General features: G+C 36.8%; 2 protein-coding genes across 3 annotated transcripts; one reads left to right on the top strand and one right to left on the bottom strand.

Annotated features, from left to right (window-relative positions):
- Positions 1-1,713: 1,713 nt before the first annotated feature.
- LOC125681652 (uncharacterized) lies at positions 1,714-10,039 on the bottom strand. Of its 2 annotated transcripts, none has more exons than XM_048921829.2 (10): positions 9,826-10,039; positions 9,109-9,336; positions 7,858-8,000; positions 5,487-5,616; positions 4,864-5,004; positions 3,634-3,825; positions 3,052-3,213; positions 2,832-2,954; positions 2,650-2,728; positions 1,714-2,560 (listed from the first exon to the last, which is right to left on the bottom strand). In XM_048921829.2, the coding sequence occupies exons 1-10, from the start codon at positions 9,869-9,871 to the stop codon at positions 1,813-1,815; spliced, it is 1,992 nt and encodes a 663-aa protein (XP_048777786.2). In that variant the 5' UTR covers positions 9,872-10,039; the 3' UTR covers positions 1,714-1,812. The 2 variants fall into 2 exon arrangements, with proteins under 2 accessions (XP_048777786.2, XP_048777785.2); XM_048921828.2 differs by having other exon boundaries at positions 2,820-2,954; positions 9,826-9,980.
- Positions 10,040-17,297: 7,258 nt separating this feature from the next.
- LOC125682524 (uncharacterized) lies at positions 17,298-18,312 on the top strand. The gene is made up of 3 exons (XM_056155995.1): positions 17,298-17,473; positions 17,582-17,641; positions 17,741-18,312. The coding sequence occupies exons 1-3, from the start codon at positions 17,401-17,403 to the stop codon at positions 17,917-17,919; spliced, it is 312 nt and encodes a 103-aa protein (XP_056011970.1). The 5' UTR covers positions 17,298-17,400; the 3' UTR covers positions 17,920-18,312.
- Positions 18,313-20,853: the final 2,541 nt, after the last annotated feature.

Genomic DNA, 20,853 nt, shown 5'->3' with positions numbered 1-20,853 from the left:
GTTTGAGTACATTTTTTTTTTACTTTTATTGGTACGTGTTTGTATTGTGTTTTTTCTATTATGTTGTATTACTATAGATGTTTGAGTACATTTTTTTTTTTTACTTTTATTGGTACGTGTTTGTATTGTGTTTTTTCTATTATGTTGTATTACTATAGATGTTTGAGTACATATTTTACTTTTATTGGTACGTGTTTGTATTGTGTTTTTTCTATTATGACTCGGGACTTCCTTGTCACCTGTATTGTAGTTTTAACGCTGGTGCGTGATGTAAAAATGTGTTTATTCTAGTCAAACAGTTTTTACTGAACCGGTGCATTTTGGCATAATATTGTCCCTAGTTTATTTATTCCAACTGTATATATGTTTGTTTATTGCCATTTATTTGATTTTGTAATTGAATAAATGACGATTCTTATTCCTTTAAGGTGGTTGTAAAAAACAAACAAATGATTTTATAAGCTGCAAACTGCTCTTAATTGCTTTATTGATATTAAGAAACTGAATACAGAGGTGATGGGTGTATTACGATCTTAGACCCTCTCTCTTGGTTAGAAAGTTTTAAATAATCTATTTTGGAGATTGTAACTCACATTTCAACTAAGATTACATCTCCCTTTGTGGATACTCCCGGGGTCTTCAGGACGCCTGCACCCCGGGGACATTAGGGGTGGGACAAAAACTGCCCCAAATTGACCGATTTTCAAAAATATTTTTCTCTATAATCGCACATGTTTAAGAAAAATTAAATGCATTAAGATGTGAAGCAGAAAGGCTTCTACGAAAATTGTAAATTTCATGATCCCTGGGGTAAGGGTTTTGACCCCAGTGTGGGTCCAAACTTAGTGTATAGTGTTTAAGTGTAAGTTTGCTGATACTGCATAAAATCTAAATGCATACTAAGGAATAGCAGAAAAAGATGTACAAAATGGTGAATTTCACAACCCAGGGTTTTGACTCTAGGATATAGGTCCAAATTAGTCATATCCTTTAATGATTTAATGTTAATACATCTATTAGCTTCTACATGTAAGTACGCCAATCTATGCACTATTCAACTGGTTTACTGTAGAGCTATGCCAAAGTTAACTCGAAATATACAAAACCAAGTTTAGTGTTAGTTAAATGTTTGATTTCAAGCCCCCCTAGGATTTGACGGATGTGCATACACTGGCGGGTTTAAGGGGACATGTGGGGCATAAGCCCTCCCCTTGAAATTTCAAAATTTTCTTCCATATGCGAGAGGGTACCCACTCCAAAACCACCCCAATCATGTTTGGTTCAGACCTTAATTCTGAAGCCCCTGCAGTCCAACAAACATGTCCATATAGGGATTGTTTGATCAATCTTGTGTCTGTTTTGAAATTCAGCAGCATGTGTCTAGTACTTACATTGTAATGGGAAATCATGTTCACCGTAACCGATGTTGAAAACAAACCACACAAACTCAATATGTAGACATTTTATGGGAAATAGTTTAACCTTTTTTCATTATGTAAACAATGCCCTTGATGTAAAACTATATGTGTACCAAAAATAGCTCATTCTATGCTAGATTATGCAATCAAAATGCTTGATAATGTGAGAGCTTTTAGAGGTTTCGTCCCTTGCGTCTCATTACGGACCTAAAGGTGGCCCCGGAGCCTTGCATCTGAGGATTAATCCCTGCTAGACTGAAATCTAGCATCCAGCCCTGGTATAAATGTACAGATATTTGTATGCAACTCATTTAATTCAACACAGTTAGGAAAAATAAGTATTGAATCAAACAGAAATCAGTCAGATATGATCATAATGAATTTACAAGTTCCTTTACACTATTGAGACCATTTGGTCTTCGTTATCCGCATCTTGATACACAGCACGATGTACAGTAGCGTACAACTCGACAGGGTCCATGTGAATTTCACCTGAAGATTGTCTGTTTCTTAAAGGAAAACTGTATGTGTCAGCCAAAAAGACGTCATTTCCGGGCGGTGGCATCGGTTGGCGCAAACGCATGTCTAGATCGCTCTCCATATAATTTGGGTCTATAGTAATGCTACCATTTTCCCTCGGGCGTCTGTGGGACTCGGCCTGGGCCTTATGAATGGTATAACTAGTGTCTCGATAGTCCCGTTCCTGGCTGGGATACGTGTTTAGGATTTCACAGCCCATCACAGGTCGTTCTTTCATTCGACCTTCTCGCCAGGAACCAGTCTGATTCTTTCGTGTTACGTGTACCTCTTTCCCACCTTGCCAAGAACCCTGTTTGATGATTCGCTGGTTTTGTCTGAACACATTTTCGTTTCGATTTTCTGAAGGTACGTCATACACGACGTCACCGCCTCTCCGCCAGCCCCCCACTTCTTTCTCCTCTGTCCTATGCCAGTCTCCCAATGTTTCTCCTTCTCTTTGCCATTCTCCCAATATTTCATCATCCTGATGGTATTCTCTTCTCGGACTGTGGTGTACCTCGACATCCCTTCGCCATTCTCCAAGTGCTTTGCAATGGACAATCTCCGGTTTTTGTTTATAAGATTTCAGAGGCTTAAAGTCTGAGCTCGTACTTCCACAACAGCTAAAATGAATGCGAGAGTGTTTTTATTCATCAAACAACTTTGTACTTAGAACTTATTCTGAAATTATCTACTCCTTGTATATGCTTACCGCCTTGCCATGCAAATGAAAACGCCGATAGCAAACACAAACGCCATCCCGGACACTACGCCGACCCCAAGATACAAAACTGAAACAGAGATTTGGCATCTGTTCATTTTTTAAATCTTTTAGTGGTATCGATGATCGAGAGTAATATGGGATGACTGGTGAAAACTTACCGGCACACTTACTTGTTAGAAGTAACCTGTCTCTCTTTGGTTGCTGTAATGTGGTGTTGTTTTGTGTGTTTGTACTATTTACGATGACATTCAGATCAATTGAAGTGGAGAAGAAGGACTCTTCCTTGAAATTCCCTGAAAAATTAAGATACATATATTCCATGGGTGGTCTGACTGCATGGATGTGAGACAAGTCTGGAAAACGTGACTTATGCCATTGTATTTTATTTACCGTACTGGCAAACGAAACCTAATTTCGCATCACATGTAACAGTTGTAAATTTCGCCAGATTACGTGACGAGATATGGATAGCCACACAATTTCCTTTTGATTTCTGAACGGAATCTCCAGAGATTGTCCATGTTGACAGCTGAGAGGAGGAAATCATACTACCTGTAATGACACACAGTGGACAAAGTCTCGGAGGGTGTGGTTGGTTTATGTTTATGTTGACAAGGGCGATTGAAAAGATCTTTAATGCATTCTATTTTTCCATATACATGTACAAATAATACATCAATGGCTTCCCTGGTGTCAGTGTTAGCACCATTTTTAAATGGATCAGTGTCATATCAAGAAAAACGAGAAATGGAGAATCACCATTTACTACCACCGCAATAAGAAATTTTTTGTTTAGATGATTTGAAGCCGATTACATAAAATTTTGTTTCTACGTTTCATTCTAGATTCTAGTAAAACTGTTTTCACTCATCAAATGAAGATATTACAACGATTTCAATCCTATGTTTTAACAATACGAGGCATGTATTATCACACTTTGAAATTGATAAGCTATATTCACAGATACCGTACCATCCAGCCATCTCCATTGGACGTCCTTTTTCATTGCTACCCAGAATTTTCCAATCGGTAGATCCCCGTCAATATCAATGGAAGCTAAAGTTCCGTTCAGAGATCTACATGTTTGATGGGCTGTGGACCACGTGTAGGAAGTGAATGACGAGCGAAAACAGTGAGTAGTTTCTCCACAAAATGAACTATTGTCTACAAAAGATTGCAAAACAAAAATGAATTGCATGCAGCCTGATATTGAAAGTGGTTTTAGTTTTTTACTCTGCGTATGATTTAACACGATGATATATAAAGCATTTTCATTTGAATTAAAGAATGCTTGATCAGTAAAGACACAACCAATAAGTTAAAAGTAAGGAAGTTTTTAAGTTTGAACAAACTTTAATCTATATACTACTAGAGAATGTTTGCATATTGACATATTGTACTTTTGTGGTGCTCGAGACGATTTGCTAGTAAAAGATTTTACACTTCATTTCCATTTGTGGCCCCGCCCTGGCTCTTCAGTTTATGATTCAAACAAAGGTGAATATACACTTTCATGAATGCTAAGTTTGATAATGGTACCTAAGTGGAACCTTTGTGCTTCTGAGTAAATGCATTTTTCAAGATGTTCCATGTATATTTCTATGTGATTCAATCCTGGCCTTGGGAGTCTCTTTTGAACAGTTCTGAATTTATACTCCCTGTAGAAACTTTCTCTAAAATTTGAATTTCTTGCCGGGTGGAGTAGTTATTGAGAAGAATATTCTCAAACATCCACCCTATTTCCCATTGAAACAAATCACGTCATGACTTGGAATTCCCATTAAGCAAGGATCCGTTTTGAAGAATTTGTTTGAAATTTGCCCAGCAGTTCTTCTTGAGAAACCCGAATTGTTAAAAGCTATCGACACCAGAAGACGGACACATTTTAATCAGAAAAGCTCTCTATTGCCTATGGGTCGGATTAGCCTACTACCCGAGGCCTTCTGACTGCCTGTATTTGTTATAAGCAGACAGTGTGTTTAAATCCTATACCATGTTTACAGATGTTTTATTGCACCTTCAACACACAACCCTTCTGAATGAAACCTGTCTGATAATCAGATGACCGTTAAAGTTCAATGACCTCTTACTTGTATTTGAGATGTTTTAATATTCAAACCATACAGACACGGAGATCGATGATAAAACTCTATCTCGAAATCGCCTTTGACGAAAAAATTGTAATCAGTAAAACCACATTACCAAATCGACATATGTACTTGAGGTGGGTGAAACAGTCCGCTGGGTGCAGCGTTCTAGTCCCGGACGGTTCTGTCTGGACGAACACACACAGCTCTTTACTGGTGGTGTTAGCTATGCTGTGTATCTGGCGGCTTCTTTTATCTGGTAGAGAATGTGAGATTAAATGCATGACTGTTCTAAAACATATAAACTTTTAAAGGACTAGGTGCGACAGTAGCCATTTATGACCTTAAATTGTAAACATGTTTTTGGTTTCTTCAATTGTAAACATGTTTTTGGTTTCTAAAATTGTAATATAAATTTCGTCCTCTGAAAATTTATGGACGTTCATTTGGAATTTATAGACGTTCATTTGGAATTTATAGATTTGGAATTTATAGACGTTCATTTGGAATTTATAGACGTCTAGTGGGAATTTATAGACGGTCTGGGGGAATTTATAGACGTCTAGTGAGGATTTATAGACGGTCTGTGGGAATTTATAGACGTCTAGTGAGGATTTATAGACGGTCTGTGGGAATTTATAGACGTCTAGTGAGGATTTATAGACGGTCTGTGGGAATTTATAGACGTAAGGAAATACGAATATTTAGTACTTATAATTATACAACAAGATGACGTACAGCTGTATACAGACACGCCCTTAATCCCGCCACACGTTTCACTCTCACAGTGAGCACACTTAATAGTGCAGTCATCGTCCGGCAGCCGGGTCAGCTGGTGTAAATGGTGCTCACATAGACACATCGTACTCTGAAACAAGTGAAGTTCTTGTCTATTAGTCACCAAACTAGAAAACTTCTAGTGCCTTCGCAGGTATCTCTAATCTACGAAAGTCTATTAGTATCATACAAAAAATAAATTTACATTCCCCCATCTCGTAATTACGAGAAAAGATCTCGTTATTACGAGATAGTTATCTCGTAATTACGAGAAAAGATCTCGTAATTACGAGAAAAGATCTTGTTATTACGAGATAATTATCTCGTTATTACGAGAAAAGATCTCGTAATTACGAGAAAAGATCTCGTTATTACGAGATAATTATCTCGTTATTACGAGAAAAGATCTCGTAATTACGAGAAAAGATCTCGTTATTACGAGATAATCATCTCGTTATTACGAGAAAAGATCTCGTAATTACGAGATAATTATCTCGTAATTACGAGAAAAATATGTAAATATTGGTCACATGATATCTGTCTTTATATGAGCTCTCCTCTCCTCATTCTGTCAGTGTGTTTTGGATGCTGTTTTAAATATAAGAAATCACTTTCCATTCAAAGCATGCCAAGTAGACCAATAGAATTTCTAGAAAGCTAACTTACCGAACGAAAGTTTATTCATGCATTTAAAGTACAAAGAAAGAAAACGACGATTTATTATTGTAGCCCTTGTATGTTTCTGTACTATCAATTAATTAAATCAATTAATTTTTTACAAGTTTTACGATGATATAAGCTAATAATAAAGTTAAACTATCATAATGCTTAATGTAACTGTGTATGAATTTGAAAGTTCAAGATTCTTGTTATTCCACTGTTAAGTACTTACTATGATGGTACATATTGTCGTTTGGAACATATCATCCTCGGCGACGATATGCACGTACCCTCTCGGTACATATTGTCCGTTGGTACATATACAATGTACATGTACTACATATTGTGCGCCGAGACCAGGCATACTTTTTTGCATCACGGTATATACTGTCGTCGGAGACAATAGACCATTGGAATATATTGTCGCGGGCCGCGATAGATGGGAAGGGGAGGGGGGTGGTGGTAAGATAACTAAAGGTATCTCTGTAGAGAATATTTAGTTGTGGTTAGATGCTGAATTGTTTAATGCGAATGAATATTTGGAATTCTTGTACGATTCCTATACCATTTTCAATGGAGGCCTTGATCGCTTTTTTGTTAATCTCATTAAATGATTACATGTTTGAATTGTTTCATTTTATATATTGATTTTCAATTTAAAATATCTTTAATATGAAAATATTATTATTTTAACAAACCACTATCTAGTGCTTTAAGTGTATGCATCTTTCTTAGTAACATGCATGTACAGGACTAGTGCCATCTCTCTCTCTCTCTCTCTCTCTCTCTCTCTCTCTCTCTCTCTCTCTCTCTCTCTTTCTCTCTCCCCCCTCTCTCTCTCACGCGTACTCAATATCTTAAGTAACCAGTACGAAATTATTTTATCATTAAAGATATATGTTGGCATTGATCAATAAAAATGAAAAATATTGCATACATTTGAGTATATAATCTAGATTTGTAAAAATATAATAGATAAATAAAAATCCAAACTTAGTTCAAGAAGTCTCATTCCTACATGTAGATCAGTACCTGATGCTACATGTACATGTACATCTAATAATGGTGAGGGTTTGTGTCGGTACATATTGTAGAAGGAGTCGTGTAACAACTCTATCTAAATATATACAGGTTTCACACCTCCAGTTTACAATCCTTTGAATTGGAGATCAAAATTCCGTAATAAATTCCATTATCTCGTAATTACGAGATCTTTTCTCGTAATAACGAGATGATTATCTCGTAATTACGAGATCTTTTCTCGTAATAACGAGATCTTTTCTCGTAATAACGAGATCTTTTCTCGTAATTACGAGATGATTATCTCGTAATTACGAGATCTTTTCTCGTAACAACGAGATCTTTTCTCGTAATTACGAGATAATTATCTCGTAATAACGAGATCTTTTCTCGTAATTACGAGATAATGGAATGTGAATTAATTTTTTTACATGATACTAATAGGCTTTCGTACTAATCTATCAAATTTTATTTAAAAGAAGGAAAAATTGCAGTCATTTTTCAACTTTGGAAATATGACAATTGTTTCATGCTATGATATATTTGTGATTCATTTGAATTCATGTATTAACATATATGCTGTGAAATGAAGATTTGTAATGATGAACACATGTATGAATATGAAAATTCAATGATTCGAGAAAACACTCACATATAAACCGATACTCCCCTTCCATTCACATTGTTCGAAGCACTCCCTGGCGTGTATATTTTTTAGTGGAAACCCTCCTCTTATCAGGGAAGAACGAAAGCATCCCTTATACACTATCATCTCTTTTGATGGACTCCCCTTATCTGATAAAAAGTAAAAGCAAACTTCCTATAATTAAAACAAAATGCTGAGTTTATGATATGGGTTAAAATAGAATTTTGGGGACAATTTTACATCCCAATGTCTCGTTGGCCTAGTGTAAAGAGAACTCGCTCTTCATGCGTGCGGTACTGAGTTCGATTCTCGATCTCGGTGATACGTCAAATTTAGACGTTTAACGAAGGCAGTGCCTGCTCCTTCGCCAAGCACCCGACATTTAGAAGTGAGAGTTGCGGGTCTTTCAGATATGGCCTTAAAACAGAAGTCCCGTGTCGCAGCAGGCGTTGGTACGATGAACAACTCTTACAGCTCCGGCCGTATGCGACATGTAGAGGTCAAAACTTGTGGCGCTTCATCTAAAGCTAGTGACGCCTCTACACAAGTAAAAGAATTCATGAATGAGACGTACAATATGTAAACAATTCCGAATGTTGATTTCGTTTGACCATTACGTATTTTTTTTTTTACATTTACTTAATGTTTTGTCTTTTATTTCCTTTGAAATTGACATTTCTTAATTCATAGACAATTGAATACATGTTTTTTGCAAACTAGTTCAATCCGGTTATTCAAGTACTACCTGTCCGCGTAATCATTACCAAACATGGTGCGTCATCAAGGTCAAAGGTTGTATTGGCTGTTCCGTTTAGCGTAACGAATGGGTCAACGATATATTTTTAGTACTTAAATCTAGTTTATATTTCAAAACAATGCGTACAAATATAAATGAAAGGTGAAGATAGTGAACAGTGATCAATCTCATAACTCTTATAAGCAATACAAAATAGATAGTATGGCAAACACGGACCCCTGGATACACCAGAGGTGGAATCAGGTGCCTAGGAGGAGTAAGGATCCCTTGTCGACCGGTCACATCCGCTGTGAGCCCTATATCTTGATCAGAAAACGGAGTATTCCGTAGTCGAAATCAGTGTATAAAGAACGGCCTTACAATTGATATGAAACACGTCAGACAACATTTGACCCAATTATAGGTTGTATTGGCAAACTAGATCGTTATAACGACCATATATTACCATGATTATAGCTTTATTAACAATTTTAAACAATATAATTAATGAATAATAGTACCTGTGGAATTTACTAAACACCTGGTGTCGTAAAAGTTCCATCCATGGTCATGAAGTCGACCACCCACCCAATACATAGTATTGGGTCGGATACTTGCGTCCATTTGTGTTGTATTTAACGTTCTTGCAGAGGCTCGAAATATTGCAAGATTCCCGATATTATCTTCACATCTAGCTTTCGCTGCTATCCAAGAAATGGGATCATTAAAGACCTCATATTGTGCATTCACTGAAAACAGAGTTAATTAAATCATAATTGGTGTGAATTGACTGTTAGTTCCCGAGGGTCTCCACAGCCCAGTTGGGAAGTACTTCTTTACTAGCTTGAAAATACGGATGTATATTTAATTGCTGTGATAAAATTTAAAAATTCATTTCAAAATTAAGGATCATCTCCCTCATGCATAGCTCTTTGGCACTCTAGTTTTCCTTTTAGCTCTTACAAGTTTATTGCTATTTCGAATTTCCAAACTTTGGCTTGAACATCACTGAAGAGACATTATTTGTCGATATGCTCATCTGGTGCATCAAAATTGGTACCGTATAATTGTTACGGTACACTCAATGATAAAAAGAGAAGGCATATCAGTCAAATCCAAAATAGGTTTAACTTAATTATTAACCTTAGAATACTTTGATATATTTAAAATTGCAAAGATAAGCATACATACATAATTTCAAATTTGATACCATTTTTAGTATAAATACATATATTTACCTTTTAGATTACAAAACACTAGAATTAGAAATGTCAAGCTCTCCATCCTCCCTGATCAGGCTAACCTCCACACTACCAGTAGGCAGGAAATCCATCAGTAAATACCGCACTAATTAGGGAAACCGTACTTGACTTGCAGTAGATTTGTGAGGAAGCAATGAGAAATAGCAGTGTACTTAAGGAGGGCCTGTTATGACCGTCTTGAGGCAATGGCAACTGAGACTATGTACGTGTTGGCGGTGCACTCACACCATGACAATCGTAGCATAAAAGTGAATTAAAATTTCATTGAGAGTTTGTAAGTATTCGGTCCATTTCATGTGGTTCATTATTAGGCTGTTTGAGTCTGTGATTTTAGGGAGGAAATGTAACGCCTCTACGATTTTGCAATGTTTTCACAATTGAAGTAAATCCTCCACGGTCTCCTAGTATTCCATTTTCACTACTAGAGCACATGTCTGTTGGGAAAACGTCGAAAGCAGGATTTTTCGTGTCATTTTATTTGGGTAAAATATATCCCAGAAATGGCATACTAATAAGAAACGTAGGATGTTTTGGACCACACTTCTCAGCTATAGATCTATACAAGTAACAGTAGCCGATACTGTAGATTCCTTATTTTACGCGAATACTTTTAAATATGGCGAAGTGACTTGTATTCGCATGTCATCAGTTAATCATGAGTTCTTATGTGTAAAATTAAAGACAAGTAATCTTATTTCGCGAGTGATGCCTCTTGCGGAATTACGCGATAATAAATTCCTGTGTATATTTAGGAATCTGCAGTGAATGATAACTCTTAGAAGCGCAGGAATACAAAACTTCAACTAATGTCTTTATTGAGTATAAAATGACAAGAAAGGTAAGACGGAGCATTGTCATGATATGCAAACTTAGACAGCATGCTTCAATGCATAAAGCACATTCCTAAATACGTGAATCACATCCTCAGAACATAAAACACATGCTTAATAATTACAGAAAAGGCATACAACACATGCTTCAGAGTATAAAAGACATGGGCCATATATATATATATAGCTAGCACACACTTCAATACAAAGACCGCATGCATCAATAAAACACATGTGTCAATATATGAAATACATGTTTCAAAACACCTACTTCTACATTCAATATAGAAATCACATTCTTCAGTGCACAAACCGCACGGTTCAATCTTAACTGTGCTACTCTGTTCTGAACTTCATAAACATACATTGTATCTTGTTTAACGTCTTTCTCGAGAATTTTTCACTCATATGGAGACGTCGCCATTGCCGTTGAAGGGCTCCAAATTTAGGCCTATGCTCGGCGCTTACGGCCATTGAGCAGCGAGGGTTCTTTAGCGTGAGGGTTCTTTAGCGTGCCACAGCTACTGTGATACGGGGCATGAGTAAACTTCATATTAAAAGGGTTTTCTAATACAGATAGTCTAAAATAACATAAGTCGTTCTCTAGGACCTAAGTTTGAAGTAAACAGAACTTGATTTTGTGTCCTTGTAACCTCTGCTTCACTTGTTTACTAATACCTTAAGGATGTTGGCTCCTCAACTTTTGTGCATATAATGCTATAAGTGTGATGATAATATATTTCCTAAAAAATGACAATGCTACAAAAAGTCAGGAGCGAACCTCTTTAATGGCAGGGAGATCGGACATAATCAAAGCATTATTGTACCAAGGTACAGCAAACAGTTTTTTTTTTCTAAATTGCATACACATGCTAAGACAAGATGCCATGCTTCCATAACTTGAATACTTTATACAATATTCTCACAATTGAAATATCGTCCATTAAAAGTTCCCAAGTACGTAAGAACTGTTAATGACATGGCCACTGTACACCGTATTAGATACGTACATGTAATTCTTTTACATCCAAATATACTACTCAAAATTTGATAAGGATCATAGATATTTTTATGTTTAAAAATTGATAACTGCATAACTGGCAATATTGTGTCCAAGTGAAATCAAAAACGTCTTCAACAAACTTGCACGTGCATTTCATGCCATGAGAAATGCGTTTCTCATCACAGTTTATGCTTTTGCTACCATTGCACGATTTTCACTCAGGCATCGGTGTCTGATTCTTTCTAAAATTTCAAACTCACTTGAGTGTTTACACTACGTTTATCAACACAATGCCCCCTCAATGTGTAAGGCGTCGCCTAACGACAGAGCAAATGGGCAGATGTATTGGAATGCTTGACGATGGTTATTCACAACGTGACGTTGCAAATGCACTAAACGTCAGCCAGAGCGTTGTAAACAGGGCCTGGAACCGACAGCAAACTTTTGGTACAGCAGCACACCGACATGAGGGTGGTCGTGAGAGGTCGACAACCCAACGCCAAGACCATTTTGTGGCTCTTCAGGCACGACGCCATCCCTTCTGGACAGCAACCAGCCTACGTAACGACCTCCTGAATGCCTCGGGGGTGAATGTGTCCACTCAGACGATACCGAATCGGCTTCACAATGCAGGTCTCAACTCGAGAAGGGCATGTGTTCGAGTCCCTATGACTGTTCGACACCGGCGGGGGCGATTGGACTGGGCTGAAGATCATGTCACTTGGACACAGAACGATTGGGTTAAAGTTCTGTTCACCGATGAGTCCAGGTATTGTTTGGACTTTACAGACAGGAGGCACCGAGTGTGGCGACGACAACGTGAACGTTTCCATGATGCCAATATCAGTGAACATGACCGTTATGGTGGTGGTTCCATCATGGTCTGGGGTGGAATCAGCAGGGATGGAAGAACAGATCTTCATGTCCTGGAGAGAGGAACAATGACGGGGGTGCGGTACCGGGATGAGATCCTCGATGTTTACGTCAGACCCTACGCTGGTGCTGTTGGCCCTGAGTTCATCCTGATGGATGATAACGCCCGTCCTCATCGCGCCAGGGTGGTGGAGCAGTACCTTCAGCAGAAGACAATTGTTCGTATGGACTGGCTGGACTTGAACCCGATTGAGCATGTATGGAACATGTTGCAGGTTGCCCTTTCACGCCGTAGAGCACAACCCACGACTTTGGCAGAGCTCGGAAACGCCCTCGTGGAAGAGTGGAACAACCTTCACATTGGAAACATCCGGGTGCTTATTGACAGCATGGCTCGACGTTGTCAAGCCGTCATTGATGCAAGGGGAGGCCATACCCGGTATTGATACTTCATCGACTAAGTGTAATGATGGACTATCCCCCAAAACTGTGTAATTCTTTCTCTGGTTTGCTGTTAACTTTTTGTAATGAAATGCCTTTTGGTGTTGTTATCAGATTTCAAGCATTCCGTATTGATAAAAGTTGTTATCAGATTTCAAGCATTCCGTATTGATAAAAGTTCATGCCGTTCATGAATGTTCATTCATAACCTGAGTAAACACCTTTCTGAGTCAAATTTATGTCTTTTGTTATGTTAGTGGTAAATTACACACATATAACCTAGTGATCCTTATCAAATTTTGAGTAGTATATTATGCATTATATTTTCTTAAGATAACGTGGTAATCTGTTTTTAAATGGCCATGAGTAACGTTGTTGAATTGTTAGGCCGGTCTTTGTTCTGCACATAAAATATGCCTGTATTGGATTGCTATGAAATATTATTTGCTTCTAAAGTGAAATCCATAATGCAAAACCGTTACTGCATAAAGTGATGTAGTGCGGGTTATCTCTCTTAAGTTGACGATAACGTAACTTACATGTTATTACTTTCCCACACAGAGCCACTAACCAGTAACGTTATTTTCTTTTATTGTTTTACGCATTCCACTTATGAAAAGGGATTACGATATCACTATCTGCAAAAGCAGAAAAGGTTATTTTAAAATACAATGCATGGTTTGTTCAGGTTTCTTCCTCCTGACCGTTGGGCTGTAGGGTGGTTTGTCCAAAAGTAAAATGAATTTTCTAATACTCAAATAATAAAGGTCCTTATAAAACATTTGGTATACTTAGTAAATGTTAAAATAAAGGAAGCCAAGTTATTGTTGCATTCCAATGTAACTTAAATATGCAATAGACCCCAATTTTCCCTACATATTCATTTCAGAAAGACCCAGTCTAGCTAGTTCCGTTGTCAAGCCTATTCTAAAACTGCGATGCCCAGAGACCCCAATGAATTGCAATTATGTAATGAAAAAAGTGAAGATAATGAACTGTGAACAATCTAATAAAATCATATACAGAATACAAAATCGAAAACAGAGTCTGGATACACCAGAGAAGTACCTATCCCCTGTTTAAGATAAGATTTGAAATTGGTATAGTCTTAGCAACTTGAAAGTGTCCAGAATGCAATCCCCCAAAGGCTCAAGGTTGATTAATTGATTTTATATTGTTTAACGTCCCTCTCGAGAATATTTCACTCATAAAGAGACGTCACCAAATGAATTCCAAACTCCCCAGAAGTTCCCCAGCTCTGTGAATAATTGAATTGTTTTGTTGGGTACCCAGGGTGGCATGGTACGCAATTGTAAACGTACAAAACAAAATGTTTTCCAACATTTGGGGTCTTTTTTGCGAGTTTTGTGATTCTAATTCTGTATTGCTTTTTGATCATGTCTATTGTTGAATTGATGAGACGGCGATAGAAAGCCCGGCCAAGGGCAACACACTTGAAAGCAATGAAAAATTTGGTTCCAAGAAGTAATCTATTTACGACTTACCTGGCCTAATTTTCGAAGTCGAGTTGCAGTCATATTGCTGATGCCATGTCTAGTTCTTGTCCTAAACATAAAAGGACATGAGTAGGCGCCATAGTTTTGTAATAAATGAATTAATATCTGAACAGATGAATTTAAAATCCTGAAGAGAATAGTCGAAAGTGAATGCATATGGCGAGTTAAAGAAAACAAAGTCATCGATGTAGTGCATTATTAAATTGTTTTGAGAATACTGTATACAGGGCTATTTTCGCCTCGTGTTATTTTCGCCTTTCTACACTTGTTGGCCTTTTCGCTCTGTTTTAAAATCGCCCAAACAAAGTTGTGTTAAAAGACAGATAAGAGATAAAAACCATTTCGCCCAGTCTTTGATTCGCCCACTGACAATAAGGGCGAATGGGGCGACAATAAAACGGGGGCGAATATTTTCCTTAATACAGTACCTTTGGGTGACCGGTGTAAGAATGATACAAACTTCTCCAACATTGCTTAGCTGACTGAAGAATCAAAAGGTAACATTTTATTAAAATAATAATTCTGAAATTTAAACCTTAGCAGGTCAAAATCACCCGGTGATACCAGAAAGAGCTTACATGCTGATTTTAATGTCAGTATTTGCTACAAATGCAACACTTCCAACCTTGGGTATTGAAATGAGATTGTTCACTGTTTGTCATCCTCACCTTTCATACTGCACAAGCTTTGAGGACAATAAAACGATTAATGAACATGTCGGTGCAAGAGAAGGTGTATGAATCGCATGTCAACACCTTTCTTAGACAATATACCTAAAACGGAACATAAAAGCTGGGAAATGGTGATGACACGTCAGCGCTGTCTAGTGCAAAACCAGGATAGCTGAGAGAGGAGCACGATTTGTGCCCATGGGCATTTCAACAAATTGTTAGATTGATTGCATATTTAACGTCCCACTCGAGAATTCACTCATATGGAAACGTCATTATTGCCGGTGAAGGGCTGCAAAATTTAGGCCTATGCTCGGCGCTTACAGACTTTTAGTAGAGACAATTGTTGGAAGATCTGATTTCCAAAGAGTACGTAAATATTGTTGATGAAAAACTCCAGCGCTTTCTGATATCGTCTTCCGAGTACTTGAAGAATTCCAGCATCTTTTCGATACTAACTTTGTAGTACCTATACGTATAATAAAAATGTTGTTTAACAAAATAAGTTTTTAAATGACTGATCACAAGAATTAAATACATGTATTTTCGACTTTTATTTTCATTAAAGAAACAGCTGTGTTGATGAAAAAAGGGCTACTCTTTATTTGATTGTGATGAAGGGTTCTTAAAGGGCTAATCTTTATTTGATTGTGGTGAAGGGTTCTTAAAGGGCTAATCTTTATTTGATTGTGGTGAAGGGTTCTTAAAGGGCTAATAGTTATTTAATTGTGGTGAAGGGTTCTTAAAGTGTTGAAAAGTTTTGATACTGTTAATTTTGGAGGAGTTTTGTGAATTGAAAATTACGAAGACTTTTATGGAATCTTTGAGAATTCGTATTTCCTGCGCTTCTCGCACGTATTTTAGCAAAATACGTCTAAAGGTGTTTTTTTTTCCACAGCAGTGAATATTTCATGAAGGTTAGCGATAGGGATTGGATAGAACATATGCTGGATCTTGTAGTGCATCTTTGTAAGGAGTGTTGTAAAGTTCTGGAATTCAGTATAGGTAATCCAAATGTATTCGTCCCTTTGACTGGGATATCAAATACATTTGTATGTTCAAAACTGAGGCGTGTTTCTGAAGAATTCCGTCTTTTGATTGGGAACATTGAGTAAAAGTTGGATTACCTAACGTGGAATTAAAGCCACGTTCCTCTGCAATACAGAGTAATAATTAGTACTACAGAAGAAGGCAATGATGGTACAAGCTCTGTCAGTTGGAATCAATACACATTCCTCATATTTTGATTTAAACTATATTTTATTCACAAAGTGAATGGGATCGGGCAGCAGGCATAACTTATTGAAGTCCTATTCCTCATATAACCCATGTAATAATTTCCTTACTTACGGTTTACTTAATGTATCGCAAAGTGTTCCGTGAAATTCCAATGATTACATTCACACTCTTGTAAGTACATGGTAAACGTCAACACCCAGCTCCTGACATTCCGGAAAAGAAATATTCAATGATAACGAATGACGTCAATTAACATATTACCTATATAATTTCTGGTTTTGATGCATTGCTGTCAACGAAAATATTTAATGCGACTGTTATGACTAGAATAGATCCGAGAAAATTATATCGGTAAATTGATAATCTAATGATCATCAGTAGGAAAATCCAGGAATGAATCATCAAGTTATAAATCAATCTATATGCCATCGTAAAGAAAATAAATAATGTTAAAGAAAATCGAATATTGATAAGATGCAATTCAAATGATCGATTGATATAGATAATTATATACCAAAAGAAAACCTTGCCGTACAATCCACAGGGTTTTTATTGCAGTCAATATAAGAATTTTAATTTGTAGCATTTATGTTAAATAATGCCAAGCAGTGCACCACATGATACATTAAAAATTGAAATTTATCGTAAAACTTACATTTCCGCAGATTGGAAAATCATTGACATTATGATTGATTGCGTATATAACATTTTTCTGTTATATGGATTTTCCCTTCTTCCGCTTTTTGTGGTATTGCAATGGATATTAATAGATACATCATAATTACTTGGTACAACATACCCTATTTCTGAAGACATAAGGGTATATATAGTCTTCAAGCAGATTATCTGTTTGTGTACTTTTGAGAACAGCGATTGCATGTTAAGAAGTCCAATATAAAAACATTTGCTTCAATACAGTGAGGACATTGTGAATTGTTGTAAGAATTCAGTAAATACAGCTGTTGGTATTCTTCGATATGGGGAGGATTTTTTTCGTCACAATATTCCTTGTGGGCTTTTTGTTGTTTGAGGCACACACTCAAACCGTTGGTAAGAACATTATCGATAATCATGCAGTTTATCAATTTTGATTATGGAAAACTCGATGAATCGATTGCTTATTTTGATATAATAATTTCACTCTGCAATTGTTGACAGGTAGATTTAGACGTCTGCGGCGACGACATTTTCCTTCAGGTCTCATCTACAGACCTAGAGGTATGATAAAGTAATGCTAAATTTATCAAAATGTCTTTTCTCCCAATTTAATAGACATTATTTAAAAAAACACAAATCTAATCACGTTGAATTTTGTAGGCACACAAACACATTCACTAGGAAATCTCCAGGACCTTTTATGCCAATATTGTATGGAACTTATAAACACTGGACGGATGGGTGGAACGTTGTCTGACTGCAGCCAATACTGCTCTATGATACGAGTTGTACCCTCTAGACCCTGGGTCTTTGGTCCTAGAGGTCTGGGTAGCTCATAATCATATATTTAAGAAACCTACATTAAAATCATGTTTTTATTACATATATCATAAAGCAGAGAGAAAAAAACCCCAAATCACTATATTTTGATACCCACTTCCGTCCCTACCCAGGATTGAACTTACAACCCGTGGGACTAAATATCCTAGAGGCGTGTGACCAGTGTTGTAAACCGCTCGACCATCTAAGCAAGTCAAAAAGATTTGTTTGGATGAGGATGACATTCTCGCCACGATTTCCCACGCTACATGGTCATTGAGAATGGAAATGAGTCATTTGAAGTCAGTTTAAGATCATCCAAGATACAGATTTTAATTGAAATATTTCATACAAATCACCGATATTGCAAATACTACTCCAGTGATGTGATATTGAATATATAGAACAGAAAATTTCACTATAAACAAACTTTTTGTTTTTGTTGTATTGTTTCTTTTAAACAAGCTTTATTGCTTTTGGCAAACGTCTGTCAATCAGGTTATGTTTGTAACTGAGTGAACGGTAGATTCTCAAAACTCTGGAGTTGTGATTGAAAACTTACACGAACAGTACAACATGCGAGTGATATTTTATTACTCACAGAAAAGATCTAGAAATTCACAAGGGGATTTATTATAGGGCATTTTGTCCATTTTCAGTTGATTGATTTATTATCTGGGCAAATAAAAACCGACTTTTTAAAATCAACAAACATGTATGTCTTGGAAATTCCAAATTGTAGCGATCAGATGTGAATAGAATTACTAATAGTTGTTAAGCTTTCTGATCATATAAATAGCAACATCCCAATGATGATAGACAATAGGATTACTTCTGCGAAACAAAATGCGGTTGATCTTGTTTCTGTGTATCTGGTGGGGTTTGGCACAGATGGACTCTGCATACAGGCCTACATCAAAAGGTATGTAGGAGAATAGCTTAAATCGGCTCCATTTTTAAATTTTAAATAAATGCATTTTGCTACAATACACAGAGTGACACAGAGGTGACATTAGCGTGAACGTCATAAACAACTTTCCTTGAGAATTTATTGCAAAACCTAATCGACAGATTTAAAACACTTCGGATATTAGACGGGATGTAAAAAAAAAAAATAAAACTTGTAAGAAATGGTTCCACGAATATTACAGATATGATCCAGAAGTATATAGATCTATTTCATTTTTATCTTATATTTGTTTACAAATCGTAGTTCCTACTTTCATTATTTTGCAGAATTTCGCATGTAATGTTTTCTCAGTTACGCATGTACAATGTATACAATCCCGTGGGGATCCAGGTTATAATGGGTCCTCAGTACCCCTTGCTTGTCATAAGAGACGTCTAAATGGGGCGGTCCTTCGGATGAGACTAGCAGCAATAATGTAGCCCTCTCCGATTTTTTTATTCTGACGTTTTCGGGATGGGGCTACGATTCCATAGGATCTCCGTAATGGTGCAAAACATTTTTTTTTTTATAAATAACCGGTTATAAGCGTATATTTACCCCAATGTTGTTTACACCCAAAAGAGTACCAAGTTTGTGCTTTGGCATGTCTAATAAAGGAGTTTTTCACTAAATATCAAGTACTACATGCAAAATTCTTCGCCTACTTCGGTATGCTTGTTATCGCGAGATCTCGTAGGTGGATCTATTGGAAACCTAAATATTGACAATCAGCTCGAGAATGTAGTTACTCGAGCCATTCCAATAAATAAAGGAAAATCATATAGTGGCAAAAAAAAACAAAAAAAACAAAAAAAAAAACAAAAAAAAAAAAAAAAAAAAAAACCCACTCTGCTATCAGGTTTTTTTTTAACTTGATACCAAATTTAAACCTTTTCAATACCGACAAAATTGCTTTTTTCCTCCCCACTCGTCCATTGATGTAAACACTACCTTATATGGGTATATGCAAATAACTTGACAACCGGAAGTTCAAGTTCAGTACATCAAACATGGCGCACAACTATGACTCGAGGAATTGGAATATATCGAAATTGTTGAAAACAATGGAAGTTGCAATATAATTTTATTTACGTAAAGAAAGTCATCAAATCTTTAGAATAATCGAAAATGTTGCGGGAGTGAATCACTCCCGCATCTGCACCATTGCGAAGATCCTAAGGAGTTGTATCCTTCTCTTAAAATAAATCGGAAAGGGCTATATTATTGCAGCTAGATGAGACCGGAAAACTAAGACCTCGCGCAATAGCAGGTGTGGCACGATAAAGAACACTCCCTGCTCAAAGACCGTAAGTGCCAAGCATAGGCCTAAATTTTGCAGCCCTTCATCGGCAATGGTGACATCCCTATACGAGTGAAAATTTCTTGAACGGGACGTTAATCAATATACAACCAACCAACTGACAAGAAGCGAATCATAAGAAGCGTAAACTGTTACATTATATCGTATAACATAGGTCAAAATTAGCTTCATTCCATAAAGCGGATCATAAGAAGTGTAAACTGCACCAAGTTACATTACATCGTATAACATAGATCAAAATTAGCTTCATTCCATAAAGCGGATCATAAGAAGTGTAAACTGCACCAAGTTACATTATATCGTATAACATAGGTCAAAATTAGCTTCATTCCATAAAGCGGATCATAAGAAGCGTAAACTGTTACATTATATCGTATAACATAGGTCAAAATTAGCTTCATTCCTGTGAACAACTCTTCATTTAAATTTAAAAAAAAAAAAAAAAAAAAAAAAAAAAAAAAAACTAACAGTGAGAAATAGAAATCACTTGCACTGCGCAAGGATTCACTTAGCAACGTTAACAGACTGATGAAGCATCGACCGAGAAAACCGCCATCTTGGTTCTTCGCATAACTGGAGCTGCATGTACCAATAGGAATGAGAGTACCAAACCCCCGGATGCGTAACCCGGGCGCAGTTTACTCCAAGATTGAGCGGAGGTATAAATGTCTAGGTGTTCCGTGA

Source organism: Ostrea edulis, chromosome 2 (assembly GCF_947568905.1).
Source record: "Ostrea edulis chromosome 2, xbOstEdul1.1, whole genome shotgun sequence".
NCBI lineage: Eukaryota > Metazoa > Mollusca > Bivalvia > Ostreida > Ostreidae > Ostrea > Ostrea edulis.
The sequence above is the reverse complement of the archived record's forward strand: the minus strand, read 5'-3'. Positions and strand labels throughout refer to the sequence as shown.

Excerpts from the sequence above, each read along its gene's own strand:
- LOC125681652 (XM_048921828.2), bottom strand. The coding sequence starts at position 9,871 with ATGGAGAGCTTGACATTTCTAATTCTAGTGTTTTGTAATCTAAAAG. Across the intron at positions 5,617-7,857 it reads AGGGGAGTATCGGTTTATAT|AGTACGATGTGTCTATGTGA; the intron begins GTGAGTGTTTTC and ends CACTTGTTTCAG. Across the intron at positions 2,561-2,649 it reads TTCATTTGCATGGCAAGGCG|CTGTTGTGGAAGTACGAGCT; the intron begins GTAAGCATATAC and ends CATTCATTTTAG.
- LOC125682524 (XM_056155995.1), top strand. The coding sequence starts at position 17,401 with ATGGGGAGGATTTTTTTCGTCACAATATTCCTTGTGGGCTTTTTGTTG. Across the intron at positions 17,474-17,581 it reads GGCACACACTCAAACCGTTG|GTAGATTTAGACGTCTGCGG; the intron begins GTAAGAACATTA and ends AATTGTTGACAG. Across the intron at positions 17,642-17,740 it reads TCTCATCTACAGACCTAGAG|GCACACAAACACATTCACTA; the intron begins GTATGATAAAGT and ends TGAATTTTGTAG.